Source organism: Protopterus annectens, chromosome 16.part0, assembly GCF_019279795.1.
Source record: "Protopterus annectens isolate FY-2018-M chromosome 16.part0, PAN1.0, whole genome shotgun sequence".
NCBI classification, from domain to species: Eukaryota; Metazoa; Chordata; order Ceratodontiformes; family Protopteridae; genus Protopterus; species Protopterus annectens.
Genome location: NC_056750.1, coordinates 811,908,971 through 811,929,990, shown reverse-complemented (window position 1 = coordinate 811,929,990; position 21,020 = coordinate 811,908,971). Strand labels below are relative to the sequence as shown.

Sequence of the window (21,020 nt, the reverse complement as noted above, 5' to 3'; positions counted from 1 at the left end):
GTTCATGTTCTATATGGACTCCCTAAGATTTGTAAGAGCATCAGTTGTGCACCCATGTGGCCTATTTTTTTTCTAGCAGGGGGTAGACAACTGAGCCATTATCCATTCTTGTAGAAAAGACCCTGCACCTTGTTTTGGACAGTAGATACAGTTTTAAAAGACGCTAAGTCTTTTTTTAGGAGCTTTATATGTTAAAACGCATGATTTATCTTTACACAAGAGTTACTGTTTTGTTACGATGGAGATGTCACTTTTCACTGTGATTCCGAATGACTGGGGTATTGAGAACATCAGAAATTTCCTTACACATGGTGTTTTTTTACTAGCAGTAAAAGAGTTATGTACTCTTTTAGAAATTATGTTAGAAAACAATATCTTTGTATTTGGTAAGACTTTCTGTTTACAGAAGATTGGCATGGCTAAGGGCACAGCCTGTGCCTATAGTTACTCCAATCTTGCCTTAGCACAATGGGAGTTAGTTTCTGTGCTCGACAATAGTAATTACAGTCCACATATAATCTGTTACAACCATTTTGTAGACAAAGTTTTTTTTGTTATGGGATGGTCCAACAGAATTGAATTTATTGATTATATACCTACGGCATCTTTTTTGTACATCTCTAGAAATGTGTTGAGGGGACAATTTCTCGGATTAATGAGGTTATACAATGAGGAAGAATTTCTTAAAAGATCTTTTCTTGAGTTAAATTAAGATTTTTTGGCTAGAGCCTATAAGGAACATGAGCTAATCGTTGCATCACTGAAATTTGGTTAGAAAGGGATGGTAGGGGTAGAGCCTATTTTGCAGAACCAATATCAGGTGAGAATAACACATACGGCCGCCCAAAAGATAATTAAGGATCCCCTTAACTTATTCGAGTGATGTTAATATTGTTTGTAAAATCATTCAGAATTGGAATGTTTTGAATGCTTCAGAAGAGCTTGAAGAAATTACTGATGAAGTACATTACTTTTCTTTTAGGAATAACTTGTCCCTTAAGAGACTATTATGTTACAAGACACATACAGCTGTCTCAATAGTAACATCACAATGCCAGGGGACTTATTCTTGTCGAAAATGCAATGCGTGTTGTTATATACATTCAGGGATGATTTACACTGACTCTTCACTTAAGTTCTCTATAGAATGCAATTTTTATGCAGATTGCACCACTAAGAGTACTTTGCTTTTTGTACTGCGTGTGTGATGCATATTATATAGGTAAGGCTAATCATCCCTTTAAGGAACATATATTAGAACATCTGAAGGATGTAAGGAATGCTAAAATCAGCAATGCCTTAGCTCAGCATGTTGATGCTATGGGAATACAACACAGTTAAGTTTTTGTTCTTGAGATAGTTCAAGATAGTATCAGAGGTGGTGATTTAATAAATAGAACGGAGTTAAGGGAACAATACTGGATTATTAATTTAAACGCTGATGGATCTGCCAGCATTAATGACACAATTTCTTTAAAACCGATTTTAAGGGCATGAACACTCCCGTCATTGTTGTAGTTTTTAAATAGTTCTTTATAGTGATGTGACATAATGTACGTATACATATATTATGTCATTTATTTTTATTTGATGTTCTAGGAACATTTCACACTTAGTTTTAAGTATTTTTTAGGGTTTACTACATAAGTGATGCATTAATTGGTGAGCTTTCTCATTGGTTATAGATGTTTTAAATACTTGGTTGCAATTTTGTCTGAGGAAGTGATCAGTGAATTGTGAAAGTGCTTACTGTTTTCATCCGAGTACTACTGCTACTATTTCATTTTAAATTGTGAATTTTTACCCTTGGTGACCATTTTTTCATTTTTATTTTTTGGTCATTACTATAGTTTTTCAGAAATAGTCTTTATCCAGTGGCAATATCACTATTAAGTGTCAGAAGAAGCCTTGGGATCCATCACGGGTAGGGTGTGGAGGCTTTCCGGGACTGGCTGTCCAGACAGCAGCTTAGAGATCTCGGACACAAGTCTAGTATGAGAAGGGGAAGGTGCCATACAAGTGCAGACTGTCTCCTAGGAGCAAGAGACCCCTCTCCATGACATCAAAAGTGGAAGGGGTCCAAACCACCTGGAGCTGCCCCACCAGAGCAGACACCTCCTGGAGAGTTTGAGCCTCCCGGTCTGAGAGAGGAGTTGGACCCGAGTTATCAAAGAGTGAGGCTATGGAGGCTCTGAGGGGAAGAGATGGCTCTGAAAGCTTTGGAGTCTGTCAACACCCCCCCCCCCTCCGGAACTGACCTCAACACTATGGCTCCGAGACACACTCTGAATCTAAGCTGATTGAGCCGAGTAGGTCGGGGAGAAAGTCTGGGGAGAAGAGGAAATCTCTCTTGACTCCGACACCCCGACATGGGAACCAAAGGAACAGATGACTCCAAAACCAAAGGTCGGATCAGAGAAGTAGTTACTGGCTGGAACGGTGAAACTCTCTCACAGATCCAGATGTGGACGGAGCAAACACAACCCCCATCTGGATCTGTGTCTCGAGAAATTGCCTCATGAGCTTGCAGACTTCTTGGAAGTTAGGATTCGGGAAGAACAAGAAGAAGTGGTGGATGGAGGTCTGGATGATCTCTGGGGGGAACGGGATAGAGATCTCCATGTATATCCTGACAGCACCAACCCAGGTGCCAAAACCGTAGGAGCTGACGCCATGGGAGCACCATTTGGCTTTGGAACAACAGAATATGACTGGAGAGGAGGAGAAGCAGTGGAACCGACCAAGTAATTTCTGAAGGTTTTGCCTTTTTCCTTGGCGGTTCAGAAGAGGATTGCATGGGAGAAGGTGGTCTGGACTCCCTGGACTTTTTAGGAGGAGGTTGAGCCCCTGGCATAGAAGGCATCCCCGAGGTAGAGGAAGGAGGGAGCAAACCATTTCACACCAGTTAGCTCCTCCCGTCCGCCAAAGGCCAAGAATTGAAAGCCCTACAGGTTTCACAAGGGTTTTTCAAATGGTTAGGCCCCAAGCAGTAAACGCACTCCCTGTGGGTGTCCGATAGAGGAACCAGCCGTAGTAAAGAGAACAGAAGAACAGAAAGAGAGAGGAACCAGCCATAGTAAAGAGAACAGACGAACAGAAAGAGAGAGGAGAAGGAAGTATTAAAGATTTAAATAAGTAAAGAGTACTAGGTAGGGAGAACAAAAAAAGAGACGTACACTAATTATGAGAAGCTCAAGACTGACATAACTCTGTGGTAACTTGAAGTGTGACAAACGAGATCTGAGGTATTCTAGGGGTGGGGACATTGAGTAGGGAGGAGGAGCTCAAGTCAGGAACCTCAAGCTGGAAAGAGCAGCAGGTCTGTTCCGAGGATCAAAATCAATGTTAATGAAATGAAGTAGACAACATCAGATTTATTCTTTGTGATTTCTACCATATTTTTCTTTGTGGTTTGGTAACTTACTGGGCCTTCTTTAGTTGGGTTTATAAAGCTCATAGCCATAGCTGTCAACCTCTTGGCGCAAGAGTCTTGGGCAAAAGCCAGAAATAAGTGATGGGACAAGGGTTCAAATCAGGGACAGATGGTAGGGGGACAAAGGGTTGTAATGCTGTTGCAGGGGGACAAAGGGCCAAAATCAGAGACCGATTTTAAATATTGTCCTTGTGTACTTCAAAAGTTGCTAGAGCAAGTTTGGTATTATGCATTTTCTAAAGGCTATGAACTATGGAACTCAAATGTTTGTCCTTTTTCATTGACTATAATCCTCAGTATCTTACCCAAAAAACACACATTTCTCAAGGAACAGAGCCAAAATCGGGAACTTTCTATACATCCAAAACAAGCACCCACTGTAGTACTGGAAACAAAAAAGCAACAGTAGAATACAACCATGTTGAGAAACTTTTAATTCAGAAAGCAGCAGCAAAGCTTTCGGGTCTACACCCTTCCTCAGTGCTAAATACAAAATCAAAAACGCATGACGTGGGGGGGGGGTTCACATAGAATTAGATATGTGATAACGTTTAACATTAATACCCAGGCAGTTAAGCACATTATTGAAAAGAATTGTGTAATTTTGATGGCATCGTCTGATGTTGGGAATGTGTTAGATTCCAAACCCTTTTTCTCTTATAGGAACTTGAGAAATTTGAAAAGTAAATCAAAAGATGTGTGCAAGTCTGAAATAGACTAAAACCAAAAAACAGGACTTGCACGAGTGCCCAAATGAAGGTCAAAAACCAAACTCTTTAGATAAGCACAAGCACTTTATTTCCTTAACACTGCAACACAAAAGAATACGTTTTCGACATAGAATCCAAGTCTTCATCAGAGATGAACAAATCACAGTAGACCTTACATCATTTTATACCATTCAACTTGAGAGCACACTACTGGAGATTCCTATGAAGCAGGGACAGTACAGCTCAGTTTGAAAAGTAGATTGTGCTACAAAGATTTTAGCCGTAAATGCATCCCACAACTTAGTACAAGGGTGGGTACATTTTGTTGTATGGACTGCACTTGCTGTGATAATATTCTAGGTAAAGGCAGTGATATTTTCACCCACCGTGTTACTGGACGTGTCTACAACTTTAAGCTGTTTGCTAACTGTATTAGTACTAATGTGGTTTATTTGGCTACTTGCCTCCAATGTACTTCATTCTATGTAGGAAAGACCATGAGAAGACTAAAAGACCGTATCATTGAACATAAGTCTGAGATCAGGAGGAATAATAAGAATGCACTTTATAAGCACATTTTATCTTGTGGCAGCATGCATAGGTTTAAATTTAGGGTTGTAGACACGGTCCATATGTCTCTGAGAGGTGGTGATATTAATAACTTCTTAGAAGTCAAGGAATATGAATGGATTTTGAGGCTAGCTGCTGATCATCCACCTGGCCTTAATACTGCTGTTACCTTAAAGCCCATTCTACTGAGGCTACAGCAGAGTAAATTTTGATTGCAAAAAATTTGTGTGTGTGTCCCTTAACAATATTTTTATGTGTGTTTTATTTTTAGTTTTTATATCTGCTTCTGTGTTACTTTTAAATTCTGTATTTTTTAAAATAACCTGTTTGTGATTTCATATGTTGTCATTTGATCGACTGGCTGCAATCACATGACTTTTCTTGGCTCCTATTTAAACTCTAACTCATGTGTTTTTGATTTTGTATTTAGCATTGAGGAAGGGTGTAGACCCGAAAGCTTTGCTGCTGCTTTTTGTATTAAAAATTTTTCTCAACGTGGTTGTATTCAACTTTCTATTCATAGCTGCTCACCAGCCGCCTAATCTCCCATCTTGCTGCAGCCCAACTCTACCAGCTTCATGAGGAAAAGGCCAAAACCATAAGTCAAAATCAGGGACTTTTTGTTTGGTGGCTACTAATTAGACGTACTAAGTGAAAGCTCCAGACTGAGACAGGAAATTGCAAAAAAAAAGGTAATTAGAAATATGGATATATTGGATTTCAGAGAGGACTAGAAAGCCACCCAGGGAGAAGAAAAAAGGAAGAGGAATTCTGCCTAAAATGCAAATACAGAATGCTCAAATCCAAATAAATGCAAGAAACTGCAGGAAAGCATTTGCAGTATGAGAGACAAACTAGTTTATTAGAAACAAAGATAAACCACATGCATGCAGAGATTCTAAAATTGTGGGACTTTATTGGAATGTGTGGCTTCTGATAACATTTTCATCAGTTTCCTGGATCATTTATTGTCCGTTCATTCTGATAGCTTGATCATGATACAGATGACCAGAGAGACCAATGAAGATGATACTCTAGAGCAAGGAGTAAAACAGGAAGACTGTAAAAACCTGACTGAACTAGGGGACAGATCAAGAAAGAAAATTTTAAGATTCGTGGCAGTGCTAGAAGTATCTGAAGGAAATGACTACAACGAGTTTGTGAAAAGCCATATTAATGGAGTGAAATGTCAGTAAAGGATATTAAAAATAGATGAGAGCGCAGAGTTAATACACCTAGAACACCTGCAAGGAAACTGACATGAGCAATAGTAAGTTTGTCTTGATAAAAACACCAACCCTGAGCTTCAGGAAGCAGAAATTTCCGTGCAGGAACAGTGTAGGAGCTCCTGCATGGAAAATGGCTGCTGAGCAATCCAGAATAGTGCTGTTTTCACGTGCACAACTGGTCCTACATTGTTCCTGCATGGAAACCCAGCATATATGCAAATCACCTCATTTGCTGGTGAAAACCATGCTAATGAGGTGATTTTGCGATCCAGGAAGGTGCCAGGTCTCTGTGCTAGAAAAGTGTCAGTGCAGAAATGTTTTCGGCTAGTAACCAAATACATTTCTGCATCTGACAAAACGGAGGCATGGCAGCGCATGTAGAAGCATGTATTATGTATAATACACATCCCACTGGCCAAATAATAAGGCCATTGGCATTAAAAACTGTTTATTTTTTTTAAATTAAACTTTTTTTTTTTTTTTGGCCGATCTCTGGCATTTAAGCTTAGGGCAGCGGCATGCAAACGGGATCGTGCCGAAAATAAAAAAAGAAAAGTCAATTTAAAGTTAATTTTGCATTTTGCCATTATAGTCAATGGCATGCAGAATGTAAACAATACCAGGGAGCACTGGTTGTCAAGGGGAAAGGGTCCATTATTAGTGCAGTAGCTAACGACCTACACACTGGGGTATGCAAATGAGGGGAGTTGCACTGAATCACAGATTTCTTCAAAGTGTCAGCTTGTACCTAACCGTACAAGTACAGCAGTACAAAAGTACAAGTCTAAGAGCTGGATGACTTCATAAGAGGGTGTGTCATGCTTGTTGTAAGCTCATTAGAGCTCTGTGGCTCGTGTTTCCCCTTAGCTAAGCACAGCTAAGGAAGGGGAGTGTCGCATGTGCCTGAGCAGTGTGTACATAGCCTAAACGTGTGTGCATGCTGAGCAGCGTGTATTAAAAATCAACACAAAAAAAAAAAGAGGAAATGGCAGCACTGTTTTCATTTCAGCACTGGGTATGCACGCCGCACCTCTGGGCTTAAATAGGGAGGAACTGGGAAGGGAAAACAGCAGTATGAAGGCATTCCAGGAGAACTAGCATAGCTGACAGGTGGAATGTATCAGAATCGGCCAAATACACATGCAGCAGCCCAGCACACTACTATAAACTATGCAGACACCATACAGACTATTTCTTCCCACAAACTCTACACCACCGGTGTACACGGGATTTTTATCTGGCAAAACTAAAAATGTTAGAGGCTGCTGCCTTACTCCATCAGTATGTACTAGAGACTGAGGGTGGTGAGGAGGAGAATGCTGACAACCGACACACACTGAGGAGGAGGGGAAGAGTGTACAGACCCAGGGTAACCTACCAGGACCTACATGAGCTGGAGATAGTGGAGTGCTATAGGGTAGACAGGGACATTCTACAGCAAATCGTTGACCTGTGCCGGCCAAGCCTTACACACACAACTAATGGAGGGGAACCCATCCCATTTGAAACCAAGGTATGTCTAGGCTTAAGAATACAAGCCACAGGTACCTTCCAAAGGCCAACTGGGTATATAATGGGGGTCTCACAGACATTAGCATTTAGGGTACTCCACCAGTTCCTGGATGCCTTGACACCACATGCCAATGACCACATTTATTTCCCCACCACCCATGAGGCATTGAACAGAAGTATGCATCTCTTCTGCTGTATAGCTGAATACCCTCAGGTAGTTGGTGCTATAGACTGCACGCACATCCACATCAAAGCACCACCCAGTGAGCTGGTAGGGTCTACATAAACCCGAAGGGATTCCCCTCCATGAACTGCCAGGTCGTGTGCGATGCCCAGGGCATCATCATGAATGTGTGCTGGCAGCCCTGGAAGCTGTCACGACTCCCACATCTGGCATTGCTCACAGCTGTATCAGGCATTTGCCAGTGGGGACATCCCATATGGCCATCTAGTGGGGGATTATGGCTATGCACTGGAGCCGTGGCTGATGATGCCTATCAGAAATGTGCACACACCCGAACAAGAAAACCGCACACACACAAACCAGAATCATTGTAGAGTATGTGTTTGGGATGCTCAAGTCACGGTTCTGCTGCATTGACATGTCCGGTGGAGCCTTTCAGTACTCTCCAGCTTACATGTACACAAATGTTCATATTATGTGCCATGCTACATAATATGATCCTGCAGAAACAGCTGCAGTCGGAACAGCACGGGGCAGGGCCACACAGCCCCCCACCATTGCCAAGGCCAGCACAGGCACAGAGGGACTCGGAGGAGGAACATCCTGAGCCTGCCCCTGTAGGCAGGAGGCGTGCCCAGTATGCCCGGACCTTGGCAAAGATGCAACACATAGCACACACACTGACACTGTAGGGACCCAGGGACTAATGCCTCTCTCCGACTCGCACATACAGTAAAAGGTATGCCAAACATGACACTACCTGTGCTTTACAATGTATAGGGAGTGTACTACGTGCATCCAACATAGTCAGCCCTCCAGCACTGTCCTCAATACTGGCCCAGCAACAAGGTAAGTCACCCTTCCTATCAGTTACTGAATGGAGTAGTATGTTCTCATAGTTGTATGTATGATATGGATGCAAGCATGCAAGGGAGTTGGGTGGCTGAATGGGATAGCAGCAGACAGCTGTATGGGACAGCAGGACATTCACAACAAATACAGGTGTCAACATACTAGGCAGTACTACAGAAGGTGACAACCCCCACTGCAGTACATATCATAGCCCAAATAACTGTGGGTGTCAGTGAGGGTCACATTACCACCACCAGCCTCACACAGCAGGACAGGTGTAGATAACCATAAAGAAAGGCTGGGCTAAGGCTCCCAAATGATGGCAGTGGTGAACAGCCTCCCACCAGACCTACACAGACATACTACAACAGGTCTGGCAGTTGCATTCTAGTTCTGAAGGGTTAGAAGTCTGAAACTGAAATTTATACCATTAAGATCTAATATGTGTACTCTACTGATATGCCTCCTTTCTGCATGATCGGTCACAATACACTATGAAATGGAAACCAACAAAGTAACTGAAATACCAGTACAGGCATTTCAAATGTTTAAAGTCTGCAGGTGCCCCCCCCCCACAATCCCATGTAGAAATGCAGTAACAGATGGCCTGCAGCACTCTCAAATGGCCTACAGTCCTCTGGTAAAGGCCCATGCCTCACCCATAGTGCCAGTGTATGAAATGTCAGGGAGTCCTAACTAACAATCTAACACAGTAAACCAAAACAAATGCAAGGCCATGTTGACAAATGCCAGTAGCATGCCCCCCCCATGTCCTACTGCAAGGACTGTGTTCCAGGCCATAAATACTACTGGGATAAAGGCCCAACTATAGGGATGCCTCTGAGATATTGCTTACATAATGTTAGGAAGAGGAGAGAATAATAGGGGGGGGGGTGTAGAATCATGGATGTCATGGATTGTGTGAAGTCTGAAACCCTAATGTCCGCCCATACCACTCCCTGACTGCAAAACCATGAATGAATAGCCACAAAACTGCTTATAAACCACAGTGTGAAGGTAAATTGACCAGATATACGAGTCCTGGCTGTGGATAACCTGGGTGGATCTGTACAGCTGAGAGAGGTATGGCCATTCCGTGCAGTTGAGAAAAGCACAAGGAGGGGATCCCCAGCCAGCATACTAACACAGTGCTGCACCATTTACACAGAACTAGCAGTCTATTGTCTGTTGCTACCCCTCCACAATGGCAGGTGTGTGCCAGAATGTGTAGTCTGTATGCCTCAGAATACTGGTCTCAGCTTCCTTCATCCTGTATTTCCCTGATAAATAACTGTGAGCAAAGAATGATAACTGTCAGTAGTTGATGACATGATACGTCACAATGTAAAACAGTACATACATCAGAAAATCAATGCTACAACCAAAGATGTCACACAAGCAGCACAGACAGCAATAGTTACGGTATCAGCTGTATGTTATGCACATTGCGTCTCCATATTGGCAACCAATCTACAGGTATCCTGCAGAAACAGTTTGCTAGGTGTAGCTGTAGCACACAAAACCCTGAACTGGAGTCCAACCCTCCCTGAAATGGATGCACACACTCAGTATAGAAGGTCATACTGGGCATGCTCCTACACTTAGAGAAATGAAGCCCATGTCTGACAACACAGTGGACTACAGATATGTTGTTCACAGATTTCTATGCACACACACCAAATTGTACACCATTGATTCACTCACATACACACACATTGGATAGGAATACTTGCACATATCTAAGTCCAACATAATATAATATGTCAAACATACACACACACAGACGTGGGGAAGAGAAAGACGGACATTGACAGAGAGAACCCCATTATGAGGCCTTTCCCACCCAGTACACATCCCATTGGCCTATATCACATGATGTGCTGATGTTATTCACTGTAGAAATACCTTTGGTTAGACCCCACCCCTATATTCTCAGTGCTGCTTGTGATAACTGTGTAACACTACAGTCCAAGTAAGTATCCATGTAGCAGATGTAATCTCAGTCCTGTCAAAAGTAAAGGTGTGTGTGTGTCTGTGTGTGTGTGTGTGTGTGTGTGTGTGTGTGTGTGTGTGTGTGTGTGTTTCTAGATGAATGTGGTTGATGAGAGCATTCACACACACTAAACTTCCCTTACCCTTCCTACAGCACTGCTGCTGATGTCCCTCACCTTCAAAGATACCTTTGGACAGCTCTCCAACATATATGCTCCGTGACGCATGTAATAAATGTGTAATACTGTAGTAGCTATACAAAGCTAGGTAGAGGTTCAAAACTCAGTACTGGCAAGTGGGGGTGGGGTGTGATTGTGTAATAACAGGATCCAGTGGGGGACGAGTTTTGCTAAATTATTACATTGAGGACCTAGTATATGTCCCAATGTCCACATTACAAGGCCAACAGTTGTCAAACAACGTAGAGGTTGGTGTAGACAATCCACAGCCCTAAATGTCTAGTGCCATGTGCAATGACTATGTGATGGTATGGATTAGTGAGCAATATAGGCAACTCTTCTAATACTCGGAGACCACTCTCCACCCACGGATCATACACAAACATACTTGGCTAGGCAGCAACCACTATATTGGTAGTTCTCCTGCAAATTGCCTCACAGGTAGTACCCATGGTGTGATTGCAGTGGACTACATGCCTGTCAATCACAACAGTGCCACTGACATCAGAAAGTACTTTGATGTGTTGCATCTCCTGACTGTGTGTTATCCAGCAAGTAAAAGGACATGGCACCTTGTTCCATCCCCTCAGTAGCCCAATCAATGTGTACAGTGGTCCTTTTGCGATGTACACTACTTGACACCTGCAACAACTGTAGAGACTGCAAATGTACCCCACAAAGATGATACCAGGACAAACTCCTATAACTCCAGTGAATCCCTGTATCATACTGTCTATGTAGGTGCAACCACTGCCTGAGTTGCACAGCCATGTCTCACCAAACTGGGTCAGGAATGCTATATCAGAAGATCCCAATCTGTCCACACAACATGCCCCAGATACCTCAACCACACGTCCACACTCCAAAGGACATGCTTGTGGGATAGGTTCACAACCCAGACACTGTCCATGGTATGGAATATAAATCGCATAACATGTGAAGTAATCCACATCACTGGCCATCCACAATACACATCTGGATGAGTGGATGGGGAATACAATACCCACCCCTGGGATCACTCCAGTGAGTATACTCATTAGCCACATTGGGGACTGTTTTCATGTGGCCTGATGCCAGGGTATTTCCTTGGGCTAGCCTTGTAGAGTCTTCATGGCTATTCACCTACTACACACCTATGAAGCTATGAACCAATGGATCTCAGTACTGCCAGGTTTGTGTGTGTGGTAATCTCAGTGTGTTTGTTTAATGAATACCCCCTGGAAGTGCGGTTATTGGCAATCGGAGATGTGTCTAGACCACCATACTTACCATTCTCCACTCTGACACAGATGTTGTCAATCACCATAAACCTATATACAACCCTCAGCCCTATAATCTGCGAGGCGTATGCAATCACTGTTGTACAGACCTGTGAAATTTGTGCGGATACAGCTGTACCTTATTTGTGATATGGTTGATGTGTTACTGCACTGCATACCCCTTGGTCTTCCTGCAGGGTCACATCCTGGTCACACACAGAGGCCTAGAACACAAACTAGATACAGTATGTGAGAACACATTCACTCAACATTAAGAATAGCAATAATGCATTATGGCTTAAACTGTACACACACTCTGATGTGTACCCCTTATAAATGCCAGATGACCGCACCCTACACAGCATTACCTACATACAATTTAAGTTCACCCTGTGCATCGGACCCATATTTGCATGTCCCTGCATCAATGTTTTGGATGTCCGGGATCTAGCACAGGTTTCTTCATATGCACAGAGAGTTGTGTGGCCCATACATGGCAGGGTGTACAGTTCACCACCACTGGCCACGGGAACTGGATCTGCTGGGTATCACGGGCACTATCACTGACAAGGCTGGAGATGGTACTGCTCCCTGATGGTGACGTATGTCTGCTGGATCTGCAACCCTCTTGGGACCATCCAGGACCATGTACCCATGGCCTGTGGTGACTTGGTGTAGACCACACATCATCCTCACTAGTGCTGGTGTTACTGCCCATACGGGAGCGTGATGGTGCACGACCACGTGTACACCCAGATAATCATGGTTCTGAGCTACTTTCATGTGGCCGCTGTTTCCCGTCTGTCATACGTTCAAATACAGATACCCCATGGTGGAGGAGTCCCACGACCTGAACCCACTCTCTCTGCGATCTCATTGCCCTCACGTATAGCTGCAATGATTTTGCAAAAGTCACCATGGGCACCAGGGAGATTTTCTTCCACCAGCCTGCACGCTTGTCAGGTGTTACGCTCATTGCGTGTCTGTGCATCCATTACAGACCAAAACATGCGCCTGGTTACTGCAGCAATGGCACTTCCAACATGGGCTGGACAGGCATCCATTCCCCTCTGAGCACCCCTTCCTGCCTGTGTGGGACCTCGACAGTACTCTGACTCTGGCCATTGCCTGGGTGCTCACTTGCCTTAGTCACCACACTTGGATGTTCTGTGCCAGCACCCGGCTCTTCTATTATAGCCACTAGTGACAGGGAATGGGTGGGCATTGTGACTGTGTACGGGGATGGGCGTTATATAGGTGGGATGCCAACCAATGACACAGCTGCAGCCTCTGACAGCCCCACCTGTGCCTCACTATGGGTATCATCATGGTCAGAGTCGCCAAACAAAGTAATATCACTTACCCAGCAGGAGGGACTTCGACCACCATGGCTACCTGTGAGAAAAAGACAACGTATGTACATTACTATTGGCACTATAAAGTTTGGAGACACACTCACTCACTCACACACACTTTTTTTTTTTGAGCATTTGTGCAAAATATGTTGGTACATAACTTGATCCTCCCCATAGTACAAAGTGGTTTAGTATTGGCTGATTTTAGTAGATGCTTTACAGCCGTGCAGTTAAGGCTTATTCTACATAACACGAGCAGAAGGTTATAAATCAAAGTGGAAAGGAATGGTGATGAAACTGGGAGGAGTTTGAGAAATGAGGAAAGAGTAGGATTTCTGCTTGCAGGTCCTTAAGGAGAATAAGGACAGTACAGATTATAGTCTTAGAATAATTTCTGAAACTTTAAGAACTAAGCCAATTGTGGAGTGGAGAAAGGACATTTTGCCAATAAACATTACTGCAGGTAGGGGTATAATAGACAATATGGGTCTGGAATTTACTGGAAAAAGTTGGCAAAGGAACCAAGGTATTAGCAGCAAATAACTAGAGAGGGAAAGGTAATAGAAATGGGTGATGCCAAGCAGACGCTTTGGACTGCAGGACAGAGACTGTCTTCCCTACCAGGGATTGATAATCAGAGTATAGGCAAAGAGAAAAATGGATAGGGGGTGCTAAGTAAAAGACCATATGTGGTAGAGATTCTAGTTGAGTCTAGATCACAAATTTCTTTTAAAAATGGGATAATTAGGGCATATAAAATATTGCATCTGAATTACAAGACTCAGTCTGAGGGGATTAGAAAAGATTGCAAAAACAGTGGAAAGGCAGTTTACAAAGGAACGATGTAAAAATTTCTGTATGGTTCCCAAGTATCTAACAAAATCCAGAACGTTTAATATTTTTCTTGGAAGTGTTGCATAGTTATTCTTGTATCCCAGGCAGACTTCAGTGAATTTTTCCTCCGGTGGATAATAAATGCTAGAGGTGCTTTAGAGAGACAGAGAAGTAACTGGGATCATGTTTTTGGGGGGACTACTTTAGAAGCTCGAACTTTCAAAACTTCGAACATCATATTGTCGAGACTATAACTCGATAATTTTTTTTTTTTTTTAACATTTATGCAGGGGGCAAGCCCTCCAGCATTCCACCCCCCCCCCTGCTAATTAAATATACCAACTCGGAGATTGCACTACAGTGAGGAAAATGGTAAATTTTCCTGTTCCACTCTGTATGATGATCTCCGTTTAAACCATTCAAAATTTCAAATCTTCAATCTTATGGTCTCAACCATATGAAGTTCAGTTTTGAAACTTTGAGTATCCAAAGTAGACCCGTTTTGGGGATTGTAGTAAGTTGTCAAATATAAAGAATTGTCTACAGAGTAATCTGCCAACAATCAAATAACCCTAACTAAAGAAATGATTATTTTGAGCAGGGTCACAGGATCTGAATTGCTAACAAATAGTAAGGCCTTACTAGTTTTAATGCTATTGGCTGCCAAAAAAAAAATAATTACTAGAAAATGGAAATCAAAATCTAAACCAGCTGTAACTGAAATACTGAGTATTTTGTAAAGGAGATAAAAGGAGCTAGAGGTGGGAATCTTTAGAAAGGGAAAGAGTAAATTACATAGAAATAAATGAAGTTTGTGGGGACAGTACACGCAAAATATTTCGAAGGAGTGAGATTTAATGGAAGGCAGGAACTGAGTAATTTGTGGTGATGGAGTGAATACTTGTTAAAACATGCGGTTCATAACGTAACATATGACGAATGTTAATGTGGTTTGTTTTCTTTTCAATTAATGTATGTCTACCTATGTCTTAAATGATAATTTAATACAACTGTTTAAAAACAAATGATAGTTGAGAAAAAAACAATAACTCCTTAGGCCTCTGGAAAATTGAACAAACTCATTAGTATCCGTGTGCATAGACCTATATCAAACAAAGTAGTGAAACAATGCTAGGAGACAGAGAGGTAGGGGGAATAGAAATTCATAGCCTACTCCACTGGTCACATTTTGGGCAGGCAGAGCAAGAGACTGATTGATTGAAAATATGGGTATGGTATGGAGAAGAAAATTAATTAATCCAAGATTTTGGGGACACATCTTATCTGGAGATAGGATCTGTGATTGGAAGGAAGCAACATAGTATTCTGAGTTACAGGCTAGAGACAATGTAGCTGACATGGGTTTAATATTTGAATTAAAAGAAAAAAAAAATAAAAGAAAAAAGACTAAAGAATAGGTAAACCTGAGACAAACTTTATAACCGAGACTAGAGCAGAGACTGCTAACAATCGTAAACTCCTGAGTAAAGCTCAGAAAATTTTAATTCTCAAGATAGAACAGTGCTCGGAAAAGGTTAGGATAAAATGGAGTACAAAAATAAGTAAGCGGTTGAAAATACAAGTATGGAAAGATGTTAGTGGGCCATCAAGATATGCCACAAAATCAAGGAAATTTAGGATATTTACATGGAAGTGTCTGAATTGATGCTTTTACATGCCAGCAATATTACATAGGACGTTTCTTCAGACTATGAGCACCTACAAGGATGCATGGATCATGCCATCCCTAGCAAAACCAAGACTCTCTCCCGTAAGAGAAGGAAACCAGTCTGGTGGACCCCTGCCATAAACAGGCTATACAATAGAAGGAGGAAACTAGTTCAGAAAAAAAGCAAATCCCAAGAAGGAAAGACATCCCTGATCAGTATCCGTAAGAAACTAAGGTCCCTCATAAAATCCTCCCAAGGCTAACTTCGAAAGAAAAATAGCCAAGGATTTGAAAGATAACCACAAAGCCTTCTTTAGCTATGTCAAGAATCTAAGTGGCAACTTGCGGATATGCTCTGAGCTAGTGCAAAATAGCACAAAATATACTGAACCCACTGATATTGCCACCATCCTGGCAGATAGATTCAGTGCAAACTTTACCCCCTTCTCACCCCCAAAAGGGCCCACAACAATACCGGAAAAGTGTAGTGTCCCGGAAATCACAGATGCACAGGTGAAAACAGCCCTTCTCAGAAGTACAGGCAAACACAGGAGGGCTATGGCTAACCAAGTTCGCCGATGACTGCAAACTGGAAGCTGTAATTGACTCTCCAGCTGACACGGACATTCTCCAAAAGGGCCTTACCGAGACGGACACCTGGTGTCAAAGTCATGGTCTCAAGCTAAATGCCAAAAAATGCATAGTCATCCCATTTGGGAAAAACAGAACACCCATGAATTACCACATAGGTGGCAGCCCCCTTAATACAGAAGAGGTAATAAGAGATCTGGAGACCCAGGTAGATGGTAATCTCTCCTTTGACAATCATATTGCCAAAGTAGTTAGGAAAACCTTCTATGTAGCCCATCTAATTACTAAAGGGTTCGTATCTAGAAATAGAGGTTATAGTGCCCCTCTACTCGTCACTCATCAGACCCATCATAGAGTACAATGCCCCATTTGGGATGCACCTCACAAGACACCTCCAACAGCTGGAAAGACCACAAAAGTACTTCACCAAGAGGATTACTGGCCTCAAACATATGTCCTATGCAGCCCGACTGGAAAAACTCCAGCTGTACTTAGTCGCATATCACTTACTCAGAGGTGATCGCTGCCTGACTTACAAAGCCATGTCCAACTCAGAATTGATGTACATGCTCCACCTAAAGAAATCCAAGTCACTGTGAGCCACTTGCTCTAGTGAGCTAAACCTCACCACAACAATAAATAGAACATGCTGGAGGGATAGATTCCTGATACAGAGACTCCCCATGCTTTGGAACAAAATTCCTAACTACATTAGGCAGAGCCCCTCACTAACACTCTTCAAGAGAAAAATTGAGAAGTGGATGGGTAACAAAGTACACCCCTGGGATCACTTCATTGGCTTTTCTTGACAGAGGCTCAGTTAATCAATGGGGCGGCGAAAGCTGACACACTCTGGCTAGGCTTATAAATGCCCTCGGGCAGATAGCCTAGTACCTACCTATGAACCTATGTGGTCTGTGTTGGAGATATTAGAAACAGGAGAGGGTCTCGTCGGAACATATTTTATGAAGACTGCATAGTGGTGCAGTGGATACAGTCGTTTCATCACAGCAAGAGATTCTTGGCTGGAGTGCCTTCTGTGCTGTCTGCATGACCTCCCTGTGTTTACATGGGTTTCCTTTGGGTGTTCCGTTTTCCTCCCACATTCCAAAGGACATGCAGTAGGTGAGTTGGACACACTACATTGGCCATAGCTATGAGTGGGCGTATGAATGAGTGATATGGAGGAACACCCACAGCAGGGCTAGCCACCCGGTAGTGGGAACCTTGGCTGTAGATGATTGTCACTGTTGAAGTAACACCCTGATCCCATGTGCAAAAAATGTGAACAGGGATTGTGGATTAATGGATGGGTGGGTAAAATGTGAACTGTGCAGGCGAAAACATTTGCCCAAGTATATCACTAGGTTGCTGTTGTGAGGAACTGTCTATCTTATCTGTCCATATTCCAGATCTTTCTGGAGGGACTGGTGCTGAGAAAGCTTTGGGACCCCTTAGATTCTAGATTCAATAAGAAACCTTCTTCTAGACCCTATTTGACTGCTCATACAGCCCTCTGTATTGCAGATTGTGTGGTTGCTGTGGCTAGGGCCAGAGGCTTGGTCATTTGCCTGTGTGTAGTGACATAGCTTAGGTCAGCATTCTTCAATGATTGCATCAGCTTTTGTGTTTCAAATGTCTTCTCAAGGAAGGAGCACATTTTCCTCTGAACCTGTCTGGTTGTAGTTTGTTATTCTTTTAGGAGGAAGCCCACTAGAGGTGCAGACATACTGGAACTGGTACTAACAAATGTGGGAGAACACTTGCACCCCACCCAGTGTCAAGTCCTTTTCTGGTAAGGTCATATCACACAGCATTCTCCTTTGAAATAAAAATCAGTTCTTCAACCTCCGTAAATCCTGTAAAAGTTAAGTTGATAGGTTCATAACCCTACAAAGGACTCGGCATCTTCAAGAAATATATTAAGATGATGTTGGAAAGAATTGCAGGAGAAAAATCCATTTAAACATAGATTTGTTCTTGATAGGAGGTAGAAATCAAATGACCAGAGTATATGACCACATGAAGCCCCTGTTATAGAGTTATTAGTGGTTCAAAAACAGTAATTACCTGAAATTGAAAAATAGAAAGGCAGACAAACACAGGAAAGCTAAACCTGTTAACTGAAGAGATTAAAATATGAAATAAAAGAAGGTGTTATGAAGTCAAGGTCACACAGTTGATGCAAATGGAGTAAATTGGATCAGTATGCATTAAATGAAGAATAGCAAGGCATACATTTAAAATATGATACTGTCATGAACAAGCTTTCATACCTGATAGGATTCAGTTTTGCTATGTATGTTGTTTCAGATGTTTGATTTACTAGTAAGTGTGGTTGCAACACAAGTTTTCTAATGTTAACTGCATGTTTAAAGACAGAATTATGGATTAATTTATAACAATGTAAGTGTCTGTTTAGGTGACGTCTGTGTACTTTATTCAAAGAGCACTGCAGAAAGAAATGAAGGATGTGACACTGATATGAAAAGTGCTGTATGTAGGAGGATTGTACAAATACATGTAAAGATGTGAAGGTTACTACTCTCTCTCTCTCTCTCTCTCTAGACTTGCGAAAGTCGAGGACAGTTGCAAAGTTCTCCACTGTTGATAGTTTATCTGGTTTCCTGACAGCTCCAGGGAGGAAAAAGAGTGCTTACCTCACACTCTGGCAGCTGCATAGCTGACCACCCATTACCTGACCACCCATTACCCCTTTACTGTTCAATATTTGTGGTCTTTCTTCACCAACAAGGTGCAGCAGTTAACCAGTCACTGGCACCATCCAATATCAGAACTCCAGCTGTTTGCTGAAGGTGTTCTACAGGCAGGTTTTTTTCTCCCTAATTTTATGTTATTGAAGTAGAGAAATACTGTGTTTCTTTACTTAAAAACAGAAAAACAGCCCATAACTTGCTGGCACCATTCCATTTCTTTTGCCATGGACACCCCTGGAGTGTGAGCCCTAGGCAACCGCCTGAATTGTCCCCATTATAATCCACCACTGGTAACATTTCTCACATGGTTAGACTAGTATAACGTGTAAATCTCTGTATCCAGGATTGGGTGTTTTGGCATTCATGCTTTACTGGTAGATGAGAGTAGCTTCATGATTCCACAACAGCAACTTGGGTAAGGTTGTCCACAAGATTGTCAATATTTGTTTAGGTGGTGTTTGCTATATGGCTACCAATGAAATGAAAAATTGTGGAAATTAATAGGAATTCAACTTCTGTCACTTAGTCTTCAAAATGTACTTAGTCAAAGGTTGAGAATCTGCTGATACCCTTGATACCAAGACTGAAAATTGGCTATTTCATCATTCTTGTATTAAGGCATTGTGTTTCTTTTTTTTTGTATTCTCAGGCTGGTTAGAACCCTAACGTAGGTAGAACACTATGATGAGACTGCTGACTTGGGATGTTAAGGATACACTGATCCGTATTCGGCACTCCGTGGGGGAGCAGTATTACTCAGAAGCCAAGAGTCATGGCCTTCGGGTAGATCCTGAGATTTTGAATAAATGCTTCCATCTTGCATACAGAAGGCAAAAAGAAATCTTTCCTAATTATGGTCTGGGCAGTGGACTTAATTCTAGGCAGTGGTGGATAGACACTGCTAAGTTGACATTCCGACTTTGTGGAATTGAAGAAGAAAGAGTCCTCAGCCCAATTGCTGAAAAGCTTTACACTGATTTTTGCACTGCTAAAAACTGGGAGGTGTTTCCTGATGTCCAGCCTGTGCTTACTGACTGCAAGAAGCTGGGCTTCAGAATGGCTGTCATTTCCAATTTTGACCGGCGATTGGAACAAATCCTGCTACACTGTAACCTCCGCCAGTATTTTGAGTTTGTAATGACATCTGAGGAGGCTGGCATTGCAAAGCCAAACACTGGTATTTTCCTGAAGACTATATCTGTGGCTGGTGTAGATCCTAAGGTCACTACCCACATTGGTGATGATTACTGGAATGATTACCGAGCAGCCAGAGAAGCAGGCTTTGAGAGTTACCTCCTCAAAAGAGAAGGAGACTTGAATAGCCTTGAGGATGTAGTACCAATGGAATATGTCATCCAGTCTTTAGAAGAACTTCCTACCAAACTAATGAAGTTGTGTTAAAGTAAACATAATCTTTAGAAAAGTTGCAAATACGGGATGTTCAGTGATTTGCTTGATGGTGTTGAACTCGTGAAACGTATATGAATTCTAAAGCTTTAACTTTCAGTTGTGGCTTAGATGGATTAATAAAGAATTTAATGTTTTCGAGAATAGAATGATCATTTTTTCATACGTGCGTGCCTTTTGCAAACCGCAGCAAAAAAATTGATAGCTTTCTAACTTAACTTTTGCCCATTAAAGGTTTCTATATCGAAAGATTCTTACCTCCTCCCTATTATGTATTTTTGTATGTGAAAGGTATTGTTTAATATTGTTGCACTTAATTTGACCCTATTTACATATTTATTCACAAACTCTACAGTTTTATATCTTTAGCCAACCAGTGCCAATTCTGCCTGCTAGTTTCATGATGTAGAATGTCTTGCAAGCATTATAATTCTAAAATGGTGCAATCTGTGTTTTCAGCAGAGTAAGTAAATATACAGTAGGAATACAGTTATAAAACTGTCAGCATAGCATATTTACTTATGGAT

At 42.1% G+C, this 21,020-nt stretch overlaps 1 protein-coding gene across 6 annotated transcripts in view; it reads left to right on the top strand.

Moving 5' to 3' along the window:
- Nucleotides 1-20,637, top strand: part of HDHD3 (haloacid dehalogenase like hydrolase domain containing 3) — an 86,621-nt gene extending 65,984 nt beyond the window's left edge. For all 6 annotated transcript variants that reach the window (XM_044058675.1, XM_044058674.1, XM_044058671.1 and 3 more), the window contains exon 2: nucleotides 19,736-20,637. In XM_044058675.1, the coding sequence (XP_043914610.1) occupies nucleotides 19,768-20,487 (720 nt within the window). In that variant the 5' untranslated portion in view covers nucleotides 19,736-19,767 and the 3' untranslated portion in view covers nucleotides 20,488-20,637. The remainder of the gene's footprint in view (nucleotides 1-19,735) is intronic.
- The last annotated feature ends 383 nt before the right edge of the window (nucleotides 20,638-21,020 follow it).